Genomic DNA, 23,634 nt, shown 5'->3' with positions numbered 1-23,634 from the left:
AAAATAAATCCAGTCAATAAAATAAAGTATAATTAAATAAAATACCTCCAAGTACTATCTAGAATTTGTTACATACCTTCAATGATAAACATGCTAAACTTTGGAAATACCAGAGTAGCTTATGAAAATAAGGATATACACACTGTGTAGAATATAAGATTTTGTGTTAAAAGAATGTATTGTAAAGTTTCCATTGCATTTATTAGGATAGAAAATCATCAACTGTTACATTCACTCCCTTTCATTAGTTATAGAACCTGACTCCATATATTATTTTAAAAAGGGAGTAATAGGGCCATCTGTTAATGGGTAGAGTTTTCGTTTTACATATGAATTGGCATAAATCCCACTCTCGTCAAGCCAAGTGTTGATGCCAAATCTTTTGGAACCATCTAGATCTGTGAACTGAGAACGGCATTTTCTGTGGACAATTGAATAATCATCATCTTGACAAGGATCACCCTATGGGGAAAGATAATATTAATATTAAATGACTGAAATATGTATAAAGGAATGATTTCCAAAAGTTGATCTTTAATGTGTTAGTCTTATTATGATCAAAGGTTAATTTTCAAACAATTAATTAATATAATCTCTCAAATTACTAATCATTTCTTGTATTTGGCTATTGCATTTATAAGCATTTCTAATTATGAATGATAAGTCTAATTAATGATTTTCTTATTTGTAAAATTATAAATTGTTATATGTGCAAAAATTTCTAAACCATAGATATACAGCATAAAGAACTATTTCTACATAAGACAAAAACAACTACTAATTAACTACCATTTAATATCTTTTATATTAATATAATTTTCCAAAGACTAATATCTTGGGTTACATTTTTATTCTTTTTGTCTTTTTTAAATATAAATTAATTTATTTTAATTGAAGGCTAATTACTTTACAATATTGTAGTGGTTTTGCCATACATTGACATGAATCTGTTACAGGGCTACATGTGTTCTCCATCCTGAACTCCCCACCCACCTCCCTCCCCATCCTATCCCTCTGGGTCATCCCAGTGCACCAGCCCCAAGCACCCTGTATCATGCATCGAACCTGAACTGGTGATTTGTTTCACATATGATAACTTACATGTTTCAATGCCATTCTCCCAAATCATCCCACTCTCGCCCTCGCCCACAGAGTCCAAAAGACTGTTCTATACGTCTGTGTCTCTTTTGCTGTCTCACATATAGGGTTATCATTACCATCTTTCTAAATGCATATATATGCGTTAGTATACTGTATTGGTGTTTTTCTTTCTGGCTTACTTTACTCTGTATAACAGGCTCCAGTTTCATCCACCTCATTAGAACTGACTCAAATGCATTCTTTTTAATGGCTGAGTAATATTCCATGGTGTATATGTACCACAGCTTTCTTATCCATTTGTCTGCTGATGGGCATCTAGGTTGCTTCCATGTCCTGGCTATTATAAACAGTGCTGCGATGAACATTGGGGTCCACGTGTCTCTTTCAATTCTGGTTTCTTCAGTGTGTATGCCCAGCAGTGGGATTGCTGGGTTGTATGGCAGTTCTATTGCCAATTTTTTAAGGAATCTCCACACTGTTCTCCATAGTGGCTGTGCTAGTTTGCATTCCCACCAACAGTTAAGAGGGTTCCCTTTTCTCCACACCCTCTCCAGCATTTATTGCTTGTAGACTTTTGGATAGCAGCCATTCTGACCAGCATGAAATGGTACCTGATTGTGGTTTTGATTTGCATTTCTCTGATAATGAGTGATGTTGAGCATCTTTTCATGTGTTTGTTATCCATTTGTATGTCTTCTTTGGAGAAATGTCTGTTTAGTTCTTTGGCCCATTTTTTGATTGGGTCATTTATTTTTCTGGAATTGAGCTGCAGGAGTTGCTTGTATATTTTTGAGATTAATTCTTTGTCCATTGCTTCATTTGCTATTATTTTCTCCCATTCTGAAGGCTGTCTTTTCACCTTGCTTATAGTTTCCTTTGTTGTGCGGGTTATATTTTTAATAACTGCTATCAGGTCATAGATGCAAGTAAATGCCAAGTTGGAAGGTTCATCCTATGAGAAATTTACCTCAGTATAACCCAGTATAATATTTAAGGTATTTATCCTTAGAGTGGGCTTCCCAGGTGGTGCTAGTGGTAAAAAACCTGCCTGCCAATGTAGGAGACATAAGAGACACAGGTTCAATCCCTGGGGTGGGAATATCCCCTGGAGGAGGGAATGCAACCCACTCCAGTATTCTTTCCTGGAGAATCCCATGGACTAAGGAACTTGGCTGGCTACAGTTCACAGGGTCGCAAAGAGTCAGACACAACAGAAGCGACTTAGCACACACGCATCCTTAGAGTACTTCATAAAAATTTCTATTGTAATAAAACAAAACACTATCTTGCCACTTCCCAAAGGGAATGTTGATTCACTCAGATTACATCAAGGATAATGGCAGACAAGAAACATAAAGCCCTTGTACTGATTATCTAATTTCTGCTTTAAATTGATACTAATTTTAAAGCACTAGGACAAAATTGAAATTAAATCACCAAAACTATAAAACAATGAAGGAACACCAAAATAGTTCTAATCTTAGATAGGCTTCATTGAAAACAATTGAAAATTCTAACCACATAATAATTATGGTGTCTATTTATTTACTGAGTGCCTATTATGGTCTGAACATGGTAGTTGAGTATAACTTTTAATCCACAACTGGCTCTGAAGTAGGAATCATTACTCCTACTTTACATGCAGGAAAATACCATTTGCTTAAAATCTCAGGGGAGAATCTCAAGAATGCCAGTGATTCAGCCAGGGCTTCAAGCTGTCTGCTTGTAAGACACATTAGCACACTAGCACTTTCATGAAATTCTTAATAATTCAAAGATAAAATATATAAACAATAAAATCTGAAAGCTACATAATATCCATGTCACTTTCTACATAGTTTTGGACTTTTGCTTTGTGTTGTTGGTGTTCTATTTCTTTGAGGTTTGTTTGTTTGTTTTGGGTCAGATAGAGATCCTTTAAACAAGATTAGAGCATCACTTGCCAAACTGCCCTCTAAGTATCTAAGAATGAGTAGGATCTCCTCATTCCTACCCCTGTTGCAGTGGAACTGAGAAGAGCTTCGCATGGAAGTCAACACCTTCCTTTAGCATCTCCTAGGCAGAGAGGATGATACGTTTTGATGAGATGAATGGTAAGAATAAATGTGATGTTTTAGGAGAAGTATTCTGGCAGCAGAAGGTGCTAAAGACTGAAGATGAAAAGGACTGGATCCCAGAGCTATGATTAGAAATGGATCTCAACAACTTACATGTCATTAATTCATGGATATATAAATAAAATGTGGTCTGTTCATGCAATGAAATAATTTATTTGGCCAAAAAAAGGAATAAAATACTGGTAGTTCTGTAGCATAGATGAACCTTGGAAATAGGCAAGTCCACAAAGACCAAAAGTTGCTTTGCCAGAGGATGGTGGAGGGGAAGGAATGAGGAGTGACTATTAATGAGTGTGATTGGATCAAAAGGCACCAAGATATGTGGCTAAACATTATTTGTGGGTTGTATCCAGATGAAACTAGCATTTAAATCGATGGACTCAATAAGGTAGTTTGCCTTCCCCAATGTGGGTAGGCATCATCCAATCTGTTGAGGGCCTGAATAAAAGAAAGGCAGAGAAAGTAAGAATTGGCCTGTTTTGCTTGATTGCTTAAGCTGAAATGTTGATCATATCCTGCTCTTTGGTGCTTCTGGTTCACAAGCACTGGTTTTCCTAGGATTTCAGCTTTGGTTTGCTTCTGTAGAGAAACCTGCCTGGTACACTGGGTATATGGTTTCTTTGGAGGATGATGGAAATGTTCTGAAATTGACTGCGGTGATGACTGTATGACACTGGAGATATATTTTTAAAAATCACTAAATTGTACATTTTAAAAGGGTGAATCTTATGGCATGTGAATTAAATCTCAGTAAATTATATCTCAGTAAGGCCATTATTTTTTACAAGTGGATAAGAAGGGGTGAACAATGCTGAAGTTAGGAAAACTAATTAAGATAATGTTTGTTGCCTGTTTTTTGTTGTTGTTGTTGTTGCCTGTTAACACACATAAAACTGAATGTCTCCCATGATCAGAGATGGTAAACCAACCCCCCCAACCCAAAAAGACGCTACACAACTGATCTGTAATATTCGACAATTTCTGAGTTGTCTATACTCCTACCATGGTTGATTTCAAGTGAAGTCAGTAGTGAACACTGAGTTGGGCAGACATGAACATACTCGCATCACGCAAACTTTAAGAGGTGACTCCAGCTCACCCTGAGTCCACTTTTCTCATTTCCCATTAAGCAGCAGCCATGCAGTGTGAGTAGATTAAGCCCCCTCTAGGTCTAGGGGCAGAATCTGATTGCCTAAGACAATCAGGATAATCTCACTCCGCTCTCAATGACAGTGATTAGTTCAGTGTTAGACATGTGACTTCAGTTTGTCCAAACAGCTTAAAGCCTGAGACTTCTGTTCAAGGGTTTAGGGAAGAAAACACTCTTTTCTCACTATTGGATATAAATAAGGAAGCATCTAGCCCAGGCTGCTGTTGGCAGCCTGCCTACAATCAGTATAGCATGAAATAAAACCATAAAAAGGCAGATATGAGAGTCAGTAAAAAGTATAATGACATTGCTGTATCAATCCTTTCCTGAAGCCAGACTTTTCAAAAATAAATGAGCCAATAAATTACTTTTACTGCCTAATCTAGTTTGAGTTGGTTTTTGTACAACCTACTAAAAGCATCCTATCTAGTATATACCTGAATAATCTGCAGTATTGGGACACTGAGGTACTGAGAGTTAGACCAAGGAAATGGGTCAAAAACAAGGGAGATGGAAATATATAGAAAAGTAGGAGTAAAGGCAAGCAGTAAATTTCTGCCTAAGCATACACTCAGGAATTAGAAGGATGCAAACATGGAACAGGTGAAAAAATAAGGTTTTCAAAAATAGTAACAGACTATTAGGAACCATGAGGGTATAATTACTATAAGGAAGCAGAATAAAGTTTGTTTTTCAAAGTTTAATACAAAAGGCACCAAACAGAATAAAAAAAGCAGCTTCACCAACCAAGAAGGTCCTACATCAAAGGACCTTTTATATTGATTGCAGCTCATACCCAAGGCCAAATTGAGATGCTGGGAGTTTTGGACAAGCAAGTAATTTGGTCTACCTCTGAAACTAAATATATAGGGAGGGAGTAATCATTTCAAAATTATTAGTAGTTTTCTCTTTTCATTGTATGTAACCACCCATTTTCCCATGGGGTGATCAAAGTTTGTTTTAGAAAAAAAAATGACAAAGAGCAAAGTAATATCACCTTCTAATGCAAAATACAGTTTTTCCTAAAGACAACAGCCTTGCAATCCAATGCATACTCTTGAGGATTTTAGAATATCAAATGACCATACCTGGAAGATTCAAATCATAGGTTTCTCCAAGTATGGAGAGAAAACATTCTTTGCCATGAAGCCTTAAACAAGAGTTGGAACAGAGAGTAGGAAAATACAGAGGAAGTTTGGGGCATTGTAGGAAGATGAAAATAAGGAAAAGCAAAGAAGGACAGGAGAAATAGTTGGTGCATTTCCCAATTTTCCCATCCCTAGACTTAAATCAGGGCTTCCCTGGTGGCTCAGACAGTAAAGAATCTGTCTGGAATGCAGGAGACCTGGGTTCAATCCTTGGGTTGAGAAGATTCCCTGGAGAAAGAAATGGCAACCCACTCTAGTATTCTTGCCTGGAGAATTCCTTGGACAGAGGAGCCTGGCGGGCTACAGCCCATGGGATCAGAAAGAGTTTGACATGACTGAACAACTAACACTTTTCACACAGTTTCATAAGTTTCCCCAGTGGCTCAGTGGTAAAGAACCCAACTACCAATGCAGGAGATGCAGGAGACGTGGCTTCGATCCCTGGGTCAGGAAGATCCCTTGGAGGAGGAAATGGCAACCCACTCCAGTATTCTTACCTGGAGAATCCCATGGACAGAAGAGCCTGGTGGGCTATAGTCTATGGGGTCGCAAAAGTGTCAGACACAACTGAGCTTGCAGCACAGATTTGAACCAGATAGGGTCTTGTTGATATGGACAGAGAGAAGTACATTAGATACTTAAGAATAATGGCAGAAAGGCATAGGGGTCTCCTGGCCCTCATTTCTCATGAGATCTTTAAACAGACCACCTCTCATGCTGTTCTTTCATTTGCCTGGGGCACAGCCAAACCCAAACCAGTGAAGCAGCCTGGTCAGGCAGAGGGAAGCCTGGGAATCATCAGTCCTGAGGCATGTTTGGTATTCTGTTGCACAAACAAGACCCTGAAAGTAGTTGCAAGTCTGGAGGAGAGGGTTCAACTGTTAGCTGCAGAGCTGAGTACTAAAGCTAGGTATTGAATGGGAATCATAGGCGGCTTCTGTGGGGTCAACAGTATCTATGGAAGTGGAAATGAAGTTGAGTCATCTCAGACAAGCCATGAGGGCTCCAACCAAGCCTGGAGAAAAAGAGTGGGAAGTAGAAAAAGACTGAGAGCTACCACACTCACAGACTATAGCCACTTATACCTGTAAGAAAAAGAGCAACCAGGTGGACTTGGGATATCATCCCAGAGACTAGATGTTGATGGAACAGCTACACAACAGCTCTTTGTGCCTGCGTGGGCTTCTGCACAGCACGGGACTGGGTTCTAGGAATAAGGATGGCACAAAGAGAAAGGAGGAAGCTGCACTGCTTTTAAACAGCTACTCCAGAAATCATATAGCATCACTTTCATCACAGTCACAGTTCACCCAGATCTGGGGGGAGGTAACACGGACTCTACCTCTCAATGAGAAGAGTGTCAAAATCACCTTGTAAGACAAAGTGCCATGGCAGCACATGTGGCAGCCATTTTGGGAAAATAGCAATTTGCCATAGGGAGAAAAGTAGGGTGTGTTGGGATTCCCAAGACCACCACTAGATTCAGTGACTTGCTCAGAGGACTCATGAAACTCAACATATAATTGTACTTGTGACTATGATTAGGGCTTCACAGGTAGCACTAGTTGTAAAGAATCTGCCTGCCGATGAAGGAGACGCAAGAGACATGGGTTCGATCCCTGGGTCAGGGAAGATCCCCTGCAGTAGGAAATGGCAATCCACTCCAGTATTCTTGCCTGGAAAATCCCATGGACAGAGGAGCCTGGCAGACTACAGTCTGTGGGTTGCGGAGTCAGACATGACTGAGCACATGCATGCACTCACGTGGCTATGCTTGATTACAGCAAGTTGATTCAAAGCAAAGTGGGCAAAGGGAAAAGGCACATAGGCTAAAGTCAAGAAAAAAAAAAAAAAAGATATGAAATTCTGAGACCAAGAACCTTCTCCTGGTGAGTCACACCAGATGCACTTGATTCCCTCCAGCTATGAGGTATGAGATGCTATCTACTGGGGAAGCTCATTAGAGACTCCAAGACCAAGATTTTTCTTAGGGGCTGGTCACATAGGCACCCTCTGCCTAGCATATACCAAAATTCCAGACTCCTAGAAGGAAAACAAGTGTTCAACATAAGGCACATTGTTTGTGCCAACAGTTTAGTAGAAACTGTGAGCTACTTTTATTAGGGAATTCTTATCTCTACATGCCAACCAAAGGCCAACCTTGTAAGTAGACCTTTTAACAGATAACAGTCTCACTTCTTTTCTACAATTGGAAGTGGGAGAGGGTCTCTGAGAAAGTGAGTTTTTTTTTTCAAGAAAGATTAAATTTTCTTATAGGAGCTATTTAAATCATAGAATCAGACTAAGCTTTAGGTTGATTGAGAATTAGTGTTTTCCCACTGGTGATGGACTTAGGAAGAGGGCCCAGGGATCAGTTAGACATACTTCCTCTGCATATGTGAACTGCAGACAATTGTTAAGAGTTTCAACACCCTAACATAATATCGAAATGATTACTCAACATCTATTAAGTGGGTTGGGAAGAAGTGTTTATATAGAAATTGTATACAGAAAGAGATTTGTGAATTATCTCACATTATGGCTGATCCACTATTCTGGTGCCACACAGACCCAAAGTTCTGACAAAGTATTCTTAAGATAGGACTATCACTGAATTGTCTGAGCCTTCCAGATAGATGAGGGTAACTGAGAATTCATCTAAAGTGCTTAATAGGTGGGTAACAGAGCACAGCAGCTTAAGCAGAGCTGTACTAGAGGAGACATTTCACAAGAAGAATTTAGAGGACTTACTAGCCTAACTGGGGATAAGGAATCAGAGATGCTCATACCTTCAAATCTGGATGTCTGGGAGGTTCTAACACCATTAAAAAGAATTAAAAAGACACGGAGATGAGGAGGATTTGTTTAAGGGGGCAAATGATGAGTCACTTCTCAGACACTTTTAATTAGAGATGACATCAGTACAAAATGCTTATTTGAGGTAAGGTAATGCCGTTAGACAGATGTCCTAGAGAGAAGTCAGTGCCCTATGCACAGCAGTGATAATTGATTGGGTAAAATAGCGATAAAGAATATCAATAGGACCAGGGATTATATTTGAATATGGACTCTGGCTTTCATAATTATCCTGTATCAATTTTGTGTGAGGCTGAAAACTTTACCATGGCTATATGTCTGTTATTAAGAAATGCATGTTGAATTATCTATAGGTAAAGAGGCACAAAGTCTCCAATCTACTCTCAAATGGTAAATAATTGGTGCCTCTAGGTAAAGATTATATGGAAGCTCCTTGTGCTCGTCTTATAAATTTCCTGTAAGTTTGAAATTATATAAAAATTAGTTACCCCTCAAAAGTGATGGTTACAGAGCCATAGGAGTGGATTAATTTTCTGAGATTAGGTAAAATGAGAGGAGCAGGGCTCTGGGACCCAATTCTTGGGAATACTTATGGCTGGGTTCATAAAGAAGCCATGAAAGACAGAGACAAAAAGGCATGGAGAGAGCATTGCAAAGCCATAGGTCCTGAGGAAAGGGAGGGCACAAAGAAGGTAGTGGTAGCCAATGACTACTCACTTCCAAAGAAGCATCATAGATAAAACACAACCAACAATAAGAATCAATCTCTTTGAATGTGCTGTTTCAGAGAATGGTTGGGGAAACTGAAACATCCTGATAGAAGATGGAAAAAAGTGTCAGAGAAAGGAACACAGAGGGCAAACAGGCTCTGTAACAACAGGAACTACTAAAGACCCAGCAAGAGAGTCACTGTATGGAAAATCTGCATTAAGGCTAATAAAGTTTTCTTTTTCCTTTTCTTCTCTTTTTCTTCCTCCTTCTTTTTAACAGATAATAGAAAAACAGGTTAGGATATTACAGAAGGGTCCTCTTGAGTGCCCAGCCAACCTTCCCTCATTGTGAAAGACAAATAAGACATGGTTTTACCACTTACATCAGTAAAATGTATCAGTAAGTGATAGGTATCCAATTCTTAGATTCCCATCCTTTTCCCACCTCATTCCCATAACCTCTAAGCATCATTTATCTTCCAAGCCATTTTTTCAGGATAAAATGACATTGCTGTTTCTTAGTCAACCATATACCCAGTTTTTACCCATTTATGTGGTTTCACTTATTTGATTTCATCCTGTTTTTTTTAGGACTTTTTATTTTTCATAGTTTTATTTTTCAAGGTCATTTTCAGTTTTAGGCCTGCCTTCTGCAATATCAATAATGCTACCTAATTTAATATCACTAGATAATTTGAGAGAAGTCTCAATTCCTTCATCTAGAGAGCTCATCCATAAAAATACATAATGGGTTACGTTTCCTGCCCAAATCAGTCACTGCGAACTAACCTTGTGTCCACCATTACAGATAACTATTAGCCACCTGGCATTCATACAGCAAAGATCATTCTTCCCTAGCATGCCTTTAAGCATCCCCATTTGGTGTACTTCATTTACTCTTTAAAACGTATGGAGGCAACAAGCTTATTTATCTGAATGTCACATTGGATGGAATTAAAAGAGATATTAAAGTAGATTGCTGTGATATTTTGCTTAATTTCAGTATATATCATGTATAAAATTCTTCCCTACTTACATGCACTTTCTCCCTACTTACAGGAAGACCTGTCTTCCCCTAAGCACACACAGAGTGATGTGGGAAGAAAAGAACAATTCCCCTATGGCCAAAATTTCACTACTGACTCTGCGAATCACAGGGCATAGGCATTTTAGACAGATTCCTTTGTTCATTTCCCTACATTACTTTTAAATTGACTTCATTTCTATTGGATATTTTTTCCTCAATGATTGAATAAGAGTAACCAGCAAATACAGCTGTAAAGAACATGCAAATAGTTGGATATATTTTTATTACCTATTTAAGAAACCTTTAGTATATCTTTTTATTTGGTAAAATTTTACATAGGAGGAATATTTGTAACAAATAAAGGTATTCAACTAAAGAAAAATAGTCATGGGAAGTTCAAGGACATATAGACTGTGAATATAAGTATAAACATCTATATCATTAATGAGTTAGGGTTAGGGTCATCCCCCCAAAAAATGGAGGTCTATATGAATAGTCATATCAAAAAATAACCTGACTTTTCATTGCAGTTCAGTTGCTCAGTCATGTCCAACTCTTTGTGACCCCATGGACTGCAGCATGCCAGGACTCCCTGTCCATCACCAATTCCCAGACTTTACCCAAACTCATGTCCATTGAGTTGATGATGCCATCCAACCTTCTCATCCTCTGTCATCCCCTTCTCCTCCCACCTTCAATCTTTCCCAGCATCAGGGTCTTTTCCAATGAGTCAACTCTTTGCATGAGGTGGCCAAAGTATTGGATTTCAACTTCAGCATCAGTCCTTCCAATGAATATTCAGGACTGATTTCTTTTAGGATTGAATGGTTGGATCTCCTTGCAGTCCAAGGGACTCTCAAGAGTCTTCTCCAACATCACAGTTCAAAAACATCAATTCTTCAGTTCTCAGCTCTCTTTATAGTCCAACTCTCACATCCATACATGACTACTGGAAAAACCACAGCTTTGACAAGATGGACATTTGATGGCGAAGTAATGTCTCTGCTTCTTAGTATGCTGTCTAGGTTGGTCATAGTTTTTATTCCAAGGAGCAAGAGTCTTTTAATTTTATGGCTGCAGTCACCAACTGCAGTGATTTTGGAGCCCAAAAAACTAAAGTATGTCACTGTTTCCATTGTTTCTACATATATTTGCCATGAAGTGATGGGACCGGATGCCATGATCTTAGTTTTCTGAATGTTGAGATAGAGAAGATAGCTATGATAGATAGATTATCTATATATCTTATCTATCTCTCCATCTTATCTATGTGTCTATCCATCTCTATATCTAAATAAAGATCAATGGGAGAAGCTGGGGAAGCCTTGTGGAACTATATGAGCAACTGCCAAATGATCCTAACGTTTAAGCTTATTGTTGTTGCTCAGTCGCAATCATGTCCAACTCTTTTCAACCACATGGACGACAGCATGCCAGACTTCCCTGTCCTTAACTATTTCCTGGACTTTGCTCAAACTCATGTCCATTGGGTCAGTGATGCCATCTAACCGTCACATCTTCTGTTGCCCTCTTCTCCTTTTGCTTTCAATCTTTCCCAGCATCAGAGTTTTTCCAATTAGTCAGCTCTTCGCATCAGGTGGCCAAAGTATTGGAGCTTCACCTTTCAGCATCAGTCCTTCCAATGAATATTCAGGACTGATTTCCTTAAGGGTAGATTGACTGGTTTGATCTCCTTACAATCCAAGGGACTCTCAAGAGTCTTCTCCAACACCACAATTAGAAAGCATCAACTCTTAGGCCCTCAGACTTCTTTATAGCCCAACTCTCATATCCATACATGACTACTCGAAAAACAATAGCTTTGGCTATATGGACTTCTGTCAGCAAAGTGATGTCTGCTTTTTAATATGTAGTCTGGTGGTGGTGGTTTAGTTGCTAAGTCATGTTCGACTCTTGTGACCCCATGGACTATAGCCTGCCAGGCTCCTCTGTCCATGGGATTCTACAGGCAACAGTACTGAAGTGGGTTGCCAGTTCCTTCTCCAGGGGATCTTCCTGACCCAGGAATTGAATCCAGGTCTCCTGCATTGCAGGCAGAGTCTTTACCAACTGAGCTAGAAGGGAAGCTCTTTGTCAAAACTTTCCTTCCAAGGAACAAGTGTCCTTTAATTTCATGACTGCAGTAATCATCGCAGTGATTTTAGAGTCCAAGAAAATAAAATCTTTCACTTTCCCCCCTTCTATTTGGCTTCCCAGGTAGCCCAGTTGGTAAAGAATCTCTGCCTGTCAATGCAGAGTATGTAAGAGACACAGGTTCAATCCCTGGGTCAGAAAGAACCCCTGGAGTAGGAAAGAGCAGCCCAGCATTCTTTCCTGGGAAATCCCAAGGACAGAGAAGCCTGGAGGGCTACAGTTCATGGGGTTACAGAGTAAGACATGACTCAACACACACATATTTGCCATGAAGTGATGGGGCCAGATGCCATGATCTTAGTTTTTTGAATGCTGAATTTTAAGCCAGGTTTTTCACTCTCTTCTTTCAACCTCATCAAGAAGTTCATGTTAGTTCCTCTTCACTTTCTGCCATTAGAGTGGTAGCATCTGCATATCTGAGGTTATTGATATTTTTCCCAGCAATGGTGATTCCAACTTGTGATTCATCCAGTCTGCTATTTCATATGATGTACTCTGCATAGAAGTTAAACAAGCAGGGTTACAAAATACACAGCCTTGATATACTCTTTCCCCAATTTTGAACCAATCCATTGTTCCCTGTCTGGTTCTAACTCTTGCTTCTTAACCTGTATACAGGTTTCTCAGGAGACAGGTAAGGTGATCTGGTATTCCCATCCCTTTAAGAATTTTCCACAGTTTGTTGTGATCCACATAGCCAAAGACTTTATAGCATAGTCAATGAAGAAGAAGTAGATGTTTTCCTGGAATTTCCTTGCTTTCTCTATGATCCAGTGAAGGTTGGCAATTTGATCTCTGGTTCCTTTGCCTTTTCTAAATACAACTTGTATGTCTGAAAGTTCTCGGTTCATGTGCTATTGAATCCTAGCTTGGAGGATTTTGAGCATTACCTTGCTATAGTGTGAAATGAGTGCAATTGTGCAGTAGTTTGGACATTCTTTGGCATTGTACTTCTTTGGGATTGGAATGAAAACTGACTTTTTCCAGTCCTGTGGTCACTGCTGAGTTTTCCAGATTTATTGGCATATTGAGTGCAACACTTTAACAGCATCATCTTTCAGAATTTGAAACAGTTCAACTGGAATTCCATCACCTCCACTAGCTGTGCTTTGTAGCGATGCATCCTCAGGCCCACTTGGCTTCACATTCCAGGATGTGTGGGTCTAGATGAGTGACCACACCTTCATGGTTATCTGGGTCATGAAGATCTTTTTTGTATAGTTCTTCTGTGTATTCTTGCCACCTCTTCTTGATCTCTTCTGCTTCTGTTAAGTCCATACCATTTCTGTCCTTTATTGTGCCCATCTTTGCATGAAATGTTCCCTTGATATATCTAATTTTCTTGAAGAGATCTCTGGTCTTTCCCATACTATTGTTTTCCTCTATTTCTTTGCATTGTTCACTTAAGAAGACTTTCTTATCTTATCTTTCCTTGCTATTCTATGAAACTCTGTGTTCAGTTGCAAATATCTTTTCCTTTCTCTCTTGCCTTTCAGTTCTCTTCTTTTCTCAGCTATTTAGAAAGCCTCCTCAGACAACCACTTAACTTTCTTGCATTTCCTTTTCTTTGGCATGGTTTTGGTCACAGCCTCCTATACAATGTTACAAACCTCTGTCCATAGTTCTTTAGGCACTCTGTCTACCAGATCTAATCCTTTGACTCTACTCATCACCTCCACTGTATAGTCATAGGGGATTTGATTTAGGTCATACCCAAATGGCCTAGTGATTTTCCCTATTTTCTTCAATTCAAGCCTGAATTTTGTAATAAGAAGCTCATTATCTGAGTCATAGTCAGCTCCAAGTTTTGTTTTTGCTGGTTTATAGAGTTTCTCCATCTTTGACTGCAAGGAATATAATCAATCTGATTTCAGTGTTGACCATCTGGTGATGTCCATGTGTAGAATCATCTCTTGTGTCAGAAGAGGGTGCTTTTGCTATGACCAGCGTGCTCTCTTGACAAAACTCTATTAGCCTTTGTCCTGCTTCTTTTTGTACCTTAAGACCAAACTTGCCTGTTACTGCAGGTATCTGGACTTCCTACTTTTGCATTCCAGTCCCTTATGATGAAAAGGACAGCTCTTTTTGGCATTAGTTCTAGAATATCTTGTAGCTCTTCATAGAACCATTCAACTTTAGCTTCTGTGGCATTTGTGGTTGGGGCATAGACTTGGATTATTACTGTAATGTTGAATGGTTTCTCTTGGAAATGAACCAAGATCATTCTGTCATTTTCTAGACTGCACCCAAGTACTGCATTTCAGACTCTTTTGTTGACTTTGAGGGTTACTTCATTTCTCCTAAAGGACTCTTTCCCACAGTAGTAGTTATAATGGTCATCTGAATTAAATTCACCCATTCCTGTCCATTTTAGGAAATGTGGTCTCTTAGCACTAGGAGAATGCCATGAGACTCAGATTCAGAATTATTTGCCTTTAAGCTACAAAATCATGGCCATATGTACATGTTTAAGGTCAGCACACATATATACAACACACACTGAGATCTTTCAGGTATGAATATACATCAAGGGAAGCCACCATCTCCTTCTGAACCCAAGTAAGAGAAGGCTGCTTCTGTGGTTAACTAGCAGCAGGATTTTGAGACACCTTGATGTCAATCAAAAAATACTAGGTACAATCATGTGACCTCTCTTCCTTCTTCTCCAATTCCACTCCCTCACCACTACACCTCTTTTGCATAAGAATGTAAACCTCTCTCTCATTTCATTTCAGTCAACAGTACATAAGATAAACAAGAGTATTCAGCAAATGGCCATGATTATTCTCTTAGTAGACAGTGAGTCAGAACATTAACAGAAGAAAAAGAGAAAATTAAATAGTATATATATAAAGATGCAGTACAAAGTGAAGTAGTACTAAAATAAAAATCATGAAGACACATCATGGACCCTGAAACATTACCTAATTAAAGTTCAACCTTAATTTTTTGGATGAAAGCTTGGCAAAACTATACTCTATTCTAGACTACAAGGTTTATACATGATTATTCAGTGTGACCAGATTTACATTGAACAACTTTTCATGCTATTACGTTTTTAAAGCAGTAATAATAACAACAAAAGAACAAAAAAAGAAAAAGAAAAAGACTATCTACACTGGAATTATGGAAGATCATGGGGACACAGAATGGAGCAAAGATGCAAAGAGAAGGCCTTAAAAAGAAGTGGAAATAAAAGCTGATTTAGTTCAGACAGGTAATGTTTCCTATAGAAACTCCAACTTGTTCTAGATTCACTTTCTGACCCAGCTATTGGTGGTTTTCAGTAAGTCACTCTTTCCCTTATCTTCTTTTTAAAGCCCCTGTTAGACATCCCTTCCTGGGAAGCAGGAAACTAAGGGTAATTCCAGCCTTTAAGGAGTTTCTTTCATGTTTCAGAGCCTAATAGAACAATAAAAGGCTCTTGATGGTACTCAAGGTTACTCCTATCTAAGGTGAATCTTGGTTTGGGATGATATTCAAAGTATTTATAAATCAATACACACCAAGCAGTTTGGGCAAGTTTTAGATACCCCTGTCAGGCAGGTGTTAAGCTACCAGAAAGAAAATCCAGGCTGGGCCCACTCAGCCATGAGGCACAGAAAAGCCCAGTGTGTAAGGCCCATAGAATTTTAAAGTTCCTACAAAAGTGTTTTAATTTATTTTAAAATTAGAATTTTCAAAGTGACTATAACAATAATGTGAATGTACTTGGTGCCACTAAATTGTAAACTAAAAAAAGGTTAAAATGGTACTTTTATATTATATATATTTTACCATAATGAAAAATGCAAACACCATTTTGAAAAACTAACTCTATTAAATGATACAAACTCATATTGAAGCCAGGAAATGGTGCCAGTAATTTAATACCCATAAACATCGCAAGGCAGTAAGCAATGGCAGCTATTATACAGAAAATTTTGCTTAAAATAGAGTACCAAAGTCCAAAAGTACTTCTCAGGAAAAAATGAGTGTTATATGATTTAGTTTTGTGTAATAACACCCACTGGACTTCCCTGGTGGCTCAGCAGTAAAGAATCTGCCTGCAATGCAGGAGACGCGGGTTCAATTCCTGGGTCAGGAAGATCCCCTAGAGAAGGAAATGGCAATTCACTCCAGTATTCTTCCTGGGAAATCCCATGGCCAGAGAAGCCTGGCATGCTACAATCCATGGGATCACAAAAGAGTTGGATATGACAGCGTCTAAACAACAACAAAAATAACACCCACAATATACTGATAATAATTTCAGGAGGGTTAACAATAACATGATCACATAACATGGCTATAAAATACAATAATACAGTCACAAATAGTCAAAAATAGACAAGGAGGCAAAACAGTATAAAAATATAAAAGAAAAAAAGATAGGTAATCTTTACAAAATACCAATGAGAAATGCAGCCTAAAAATACATCTCTTCAATAAGCCTTTAAATTAACAAAAATGAATATAATCCAATCTGGATTATATTTGCCTTTATGGCAATACAATTGTAAAATAAATTATTTACTTTTTTTTCTTTCCATGGAAGAAGGAGCCCATGAAACTCCTTAGGGCCCAGGTAAGTCATAATGCAGCCCTGGGTCCTGAGAGTCCAGAAGGCTGGACTACTGAGGCAGCAGGGTTCTGGAGAACTCAAGGCCACAGCAAATTTCTAAACAGCACAGAAATATCAATATTTTAACAATGCTGTATCTGTACCAGGGCATAGAATCCCAGTGACAGGATAGGTCAATCCTACCATTGTGGGGAATATTTAAACAGATACAGCCTCTTTCTTACCTACTGGGCAACACTGCTTAGGTTCCTTGTAATCAAGTTGGAGTGCATGTCAGCTTTAATACATAACTCTCTATTTAAAAGTTCCTCAGCTTTTTATCTCTGAAAGAACTGAGATAGGCAACATTTTCTGGCTTAAAGCTACACATATGCCTGGAAAGATAATTCAATAGACAGCTCTATTTAGGGAAAAGGATGGTAATTCACACAGTAAAGACCAATCAGATGTTCTCAAATGGCAGCTACAGGGCTGGGAGGAGCCATGAACCTCCAAAATGCTCCCACTGAGGGACTGGTCATTTGACTCAGTCTTTGGTCCTACCTTTCTTTCCTACTATCTTGTAGGCTGACTTCAACACTCATATTTAGAATCTAGCCGACACTGTCACTTGCCATTTTTTCACCTTCTCAAGTCAATGGCTTAGATTCCATTATAATACCTCATTCCCATGACCACATCTTGGGATCTATCATTCCCCCAAATAGTTCTAAATGAGAAATATCAATAAATTCCAGTACATCCCCTTTGCTCACTACCTCTAATTTCTTTTAGCTCTCTCACTCCTTCACTATTGCCATGCTTGTTCCTTTTTTAATTCCCCAGACTCTTAAACTTCCTGAGTTTGCTAGTCCATGCCTGAACTAATTATTTTCCTTACTAATCCTGAGTGTGTTCGGTTGACTCTCCACCATTACCCTCTTCTCACTTGTCCTTTGTCTCAAAGATTCATGTACCCTACAAACATCCAGTCTTAGACCAATCTTCTGATGTAACATCTCTGTGACTTTTTCCTTTATTTTGGTTCTTTGGGAGAAAGGGAAGATTTTAAGAGAAGGTATCTTTCATTGAAATTGGGTGAGTCATAACAAATACCCCCTTTAGGAAGTGGAATTTTGAAGAAGTAACTTGCAATTCTCTTTCGTTTCTCTCCTCAGAAATAACTTCATAGCTTCCCAATATTTTGGATTTACTCATTCATATGGGAAGATAATTTGCATTCCCTTAAGACTTCTTATAATTCCATCCTACTTTATGCAAGTATGAATTAAGCAAATGTAAGAGACCACAATATAAAAATTTATAAAGCCTCAATTCATGCACAAAATTTGAGATAATACAAATCAAAATATTTTAAGATTTCTTCAGAAACTGCATAATTGCAAAGGTGATAGACTGAGTGACTGGTGAGCTGTGTTTATGCAAAGGCCACATGGTGAGGTCTCTAGCAAGTAAAAAATATTCTCCTTATTTTGTCAGTATTTTATGAATCATACATTTTTTTTTACGTGTATGGTAACTTCTAAGTCTGAGTTCAGTCACTATTCCGCTCTTACTTAACCATTCACTGTCGTTACAATTTAAAATATTTTATATATTCTATAACAATGGAATGCAAGCATTATTAAATGGGGGTGCTAGAAGCAGTACTGAAAACATGCCTCAAAGTCAATTACTTTGACAAGAAACTTAGAAGCAAATGAACAAAACTCTAAATAAAGCCAAACAACTGCCATCACACGCTGCATGCTGTGCTGTTAATATGGAAACAAGCAACATGAGAAATACTGGAAATAATGCTGAAAAAATGAAAAGAAGAAATACATAACACAGTGGCTAAAGAGTTATCCACCCAAAAAATACATCCCACATTCTTCATATTTATGCTTATGGGAAAATTAGTCCTTTGAATTCCGTAAGTTTTTAATTACATGTCTTGCAACTTTCTCTTTTTAGAGATGGGGCCAAATCCCATGCATATAAGGAAATGAGCCTGAAACTCATTTTTAAATAATATATGTTTCCATGTGGTTCTGATTATAAACCACCATGCTTGCTACACTGAAAAATGCTGAAAAGTATAATGATGAAGAAAATCACCTAAAATTTCACCATTCACTAGCCAACTTTACTAGCATTTAGCAGTTTCTTCAGGCTCCTACACCTACAATTTTGTATATTAATGATTTTTCTTGACCTTAAATAAGAGGATTTATCAAGACACTAAGAACTATCCATGGACTTTCTAAATGGTGGAATATATAAATATATAAAATATCTCATTATGTGATTACAACCTATTTAATTAGCACTGTCAGAAAGGAAAACAAAACTTTCCTTTACACTTATAGATTCTTCTGATTAGTCTAAGAATTAAACTGATAAGACAGATTAGCCAGAAAAAGTCTAATTTAATTTCATACATACAGGAACCCGACATACGTGAGAGGGTTCAAAGAGAGATAAAATGAGGTATACATGTCATCCTAAGCTAAGAAATGGGATAGAGGCCTGGGGCTTCCAAGAACAGGAGGGTTCACAAGACAATAAGACCAGATGTTTGGCAATTAGACATTTACCCTGCAATATAGATGCAGCTACTTAGCTAAAATTTATCTCCAGTAATACCTTTTTTTTTTTTCCTGAGAAAAATTCCCAATTTAAACTCTTCTAGGTAGTTAAAGGAGGAGAGTAGGTTATCTTAACCCACAGGGTCTTTGGCTCAAGAAAATCCTCATGCAGGAGTGATACATTTTTTGGAGACTCATTCTGAATCCCTAGAGTACTGTACCCAATTCTAAAACATTGGGTAATTTCCAAGTTTGCCATAATAAATAATTCAGTGATGAATATCATTGGATATAAACTTTATCCCTGGTTTGAATTATTTTTCTTGGGGAAATTCTTAGAATTATTAGATCAAATAGTATATCAATTCATATTGCAAAATTCCTTTCCAGAAAGACTAAAACAATTTACAATATTTCTGGCAATAGAAAAAAAAGTAGCCATCTCACCCCAGTGTCACTCAACAGAGTATTATTATTTTTAAAAATATCACCGATTTTACTAGCAAAAAAATTAACTGTTTTAATTCACACATTCTATTATTTGTAGACTGGGATTTTCCCTGTATTTGTCAGTTAACTAATAATAATTATTTCCTAATTTGTGAATTGTCTTTATATGCCCTTGGCTCATTTCCCTATGGTTTTAACAGTTTTCCTGCCAATAAATCTGAATTCTTTATGTATTAAGCATATTAATCCATAAGCCATCATATTTGCTTTTCTAACAGTTTGATTTCTATTTTTTAATAAGCAAAAATAAATAATATTATAACATTAGTAGTACCAGGAATCTTTTATTTCCGTAAATGGTTATGCCACTTTCAAAAAACTTTTGATTATTCTCCTCTATTTATACTCTCAAATAACTTTCAGAATCTTAGGGTTCTCAGATAGTAAACAAAGTTCATTGGGATTTTTAATGTAATTATATTAAATTTATAAATTTAACTTATAATTAATTTAGTTTTCCAGTCCCCTAAACAGTAGTTATTTCCTTGTACTTGAGATTTCTATTTCAGTTACCTTTGGTGTGTATTTATTTAAAAAAACAAAACACCCAAAACTTAATGCCTTCAAATAGCAATTTATTACTATTTTCTTGCAATCTCTTGTGGTCTGTAGTCAGATGACAACTGAAGCTGCAGTCTACGCCCACTAGGCTGGATATCCAAGATGGTTTCATCATTCATAAGTTAAGCTCATCATTATCCCTTCTCATGGCCTCTTCCTTCAGCAGAGTAGCCTTGATTTCCTAGCCTTGGTGGCTCAAGGCTCCAGGAATTGGAAGCAGTCTTATTAAAGCTAGCCTAGATTTGGCATAGTGTTACTTTTGTCATGTTCTGTTGATCAAATCTGTCACCTGACAACTGTGATTCAGAAGATGGAGGAACATTTAACTCTTGCTGAGTAAGTAGCCTGTCTACCATCTTTGGAGAGTAGCTTCCACATCTTCTTTATTGATCTTTATCTGAGAATTGTCTTCATAAAAGTACTTAAAATTTTTGTTGCTATAGTAATTTGTATGTTTTTTTCTTTTATAGCTTGCTTACTAAGCAGTTATTGCTAGTATGAAGGAAAAATATTATCTTTGATGTATTTATTTTATATTCAATCGTCTTACTAAACGGTCATAACTGATTCTAATTACTTATTATTTTAACATCCTGGTTCTCCTGAGAAGATAATCATACTATCTGAAAATGAAGATTTTTTTCTCCTCTTTTTCAGTAGCTAAGTCTCTTATTGTTTGCACCAATTAGGACTTCTAGAACAAGACTAATAGGAAGCAGCCTTGTTTTGCTTTTGTGGTATAATGTTTTCAGTACAAGTATACTGAAGTTGTAAACTGGACATATTTTATCAGCATACATATTCCCAGGGCTAAATTAAACCACTTATTTTCATATGCTAATATAATACAAATGAATAGAAAGGTAGATTCTTATTCCAGATAAATTGAGTTTATGGAGCAGGACAATAAAGTGAAGATGAGGCAGAAAGTAACTAATATATTTTAGATACTGCAATATTTTCTCCCTGAAATCTATAAACTTGTTCCCAAAATAAATCATAACCATAAAATATTCCATTAACTCCCACAAATAGCTAATATCTCTAAATAAATATAAAACATCATAAATCTCAACAATTTGTCCTTTCTTCTCAAGCTTGACTATTTATATGTAAAGAATCATATTAAGCACATAAGTATTAGAATATGGCTTTTCAGCTCGCTTATACTCACAAGTGGCTGATATTCATATGGTGGAGCATATTCTTCAGCATATGTTGTCAATGTACACCTAAGAAAGATAAGTCAATATCTGAGAAAAGAATGACTCCAAAAGAAAAGTATTTTAATTTTTTAGTAGTATGTGCTTTAAACAAAATAAAAAACATTTCAAGGAAAATTGGCCCTAATAAAACTTTTAAATTTTTAAAATTCCCAGGCCTCATTTATAGTGTTAACTATAACCAGCAAGATGCCTTCCTTCAATTTCTTCCAATACCACCTACTATTCTTCTATACTAATAATATGCTACCAAGTTCCAAAGCTCAGGTGCATTCCAGACAAGGGTTCTCTTTTCCACTCACTTTCTACTTTTCAAACTTTTTGGCCCTATACCTCAAGGTCTCTGCTAGATGGCAACTGGAAAATAATACACAACCAGGTAGTCTGAGATTACATAGTTTCTCCAACCTCCATTCCATGAAATACATAGAAATGTTGAGTGAAATACATCCTTCTCCCCCAAGTCTACAAACACAGACCAAGACTCAAAGCTGGAGTTTGAACTGCCTATCAAGGGCAGGAGACATGACCTTGGGTTCACAGAAGGCGCAGAGCTAAATTGCTACTTACGATCAGGAGTCTGTAAAGGCTGTACCTCCACATGTGTGTGTGCTGAGTGTCCAACTCTTTGTGACCCTATAGACTGTATCCCACCAGAGCTAAACTGCTACTTCCAGTCAAGAGCCTGTAAATGTTGTACCTACATATAAAAGAGACCAAAGGAACTCTAGCCATCAGACTAGGGAAACTTGCAAGAAAGTTTCTCTCTGTCTGGTACTCAGAATAGGAGAAAATTTTTTTCTCTTATGAGAAATTACTGTCCTGATTCTGTTCCTGGCAATATTATGGGATTAGATGGTCAAAGAAATTCATCTGAGAATTGCAAACCTAAAAATACCAGGAAAAAGGACATTTAAACATTTTAACACATGACTGAGCTGATGGGAGGGTAAAGAACAGGTAGAAGAATTCAAAAATAACTAGGATGTCAACTAAGAATGATTACTGGGTACAGATGCTAATATTTATCTTGCGGTAACCACTAATTAATTACTGTCAGACTTTCAAGATGTGATTTCCAGAGGTGCAACATTAGCATTATCTCGGGACTTGTTAGAAATGCAAATACTTGGATGTCACGCCAAGTCCACTGAATTAGAAATTCTAGGAGAGGGCCCCACAATCTTGCTTTAACAAGCCCTGTAGGTCAGTGATCCCTAACCTTTTTGGCACTAGGGACATACTTCGTAGAACACAATTTTACCAGACTGGGAATGGGAGGACATGGTTCGGTGATGATTCAAGCACATTACATTTATTGTGCATTTCATTTCTATTACTATTACATCAGCTCCACTGGAGACCATCAGGCATTAGATCCTGGATGATCGGGACCCCTGCTCTAGGTGATTCTAAAAATATGAGTATTGGCAATTAAAAGAATAAAAATTAGAAGTGTAACTTTCAAACCAGCAAATAGGATATTATTTAATATTTTTAAAGAACAGTCTAATAGAAAGCAGGAAAGGATAAAAAAAAGTGAAAAAATTTTCTGCTCAGAAGGCAAATTAAAATCATAAAAAACTAAACACCTTGGTAATCACAAAGAAAGTAAAGGAATTAAACCCATCAGTGAAAATATTTTCTCAGACTTAAATTGTAAATCAAGTTGTATTATATAGCCCAACTCTATGGGGTGTTTTTTGTTTTGTTTTGTTTTGGTTTTTGGTTTTCAAGTATAGTTGATCTATAATATTATATTAGTTTTAGGTACAGCATAGTGATTCAGTGTTCTTATAGATTATACTTCATTAACAGTTATAACAAAATAACGGCTATAATTCCCTGTGTTGTACAGTCTATACTTGTTGCTTATTTATTTTATACACAGTGGTTTTGTATATCATTCTCCTATCTTCCCCTCCTCTTTTCCTTCTCCCCATTGGTAATCCACTAGCTTGTTTTCTATGGGTCTGTTTTGC

At 37.4% G+C, this 23,634-nt stretch overlaps 1 protein-coding gene across 1 annotated transcript in view; it reads right to left on the bottom strand.

Annotated features, from left to right (window-relative positions):
* Positions 1 to 270: 270 nt before the first annotated feature.
* The window catches only part of CFAP95 (cilia and flagella associated protein 95), an 86,642-nt gene continuing 63,278 nt past the window's right edge, over positions 271 to 23,634 (bottom strand). The window contains exons 5-6 of the mRNA XM_065908199.1: positions 21,604 to 21,661; positions 271 to 462 (exon numbers count right to left, since the gene is read on the bottom strand). Coding sequence (XP_065764271.1) covers positions 271 to 462; positions 21,604 to 21,661 — 250 coding nt within the window. The remainder of the gene's footprint in view (positions 463 to 21,603; positions 21,662 to 23,634) is intronic.

This window comes from Muntiacus reevesi, chromosome 17 (genome assembly GCF_963930625.1).
Source record: "Muntiacus reevesi chromosome 17, mMunRee1.1, whole genome shotgun sequence".
In the NCBI taxonomy this organism is placed as follows: Eukaryota; Metazoa; Chordata; class Mammalia; order Artiodactyla; family Cervidae; genus Muntiacus; species Muntiacus reevesi.
This window is presented reverse-complemented; position numbering and strand designations above follow the sequence as displayed.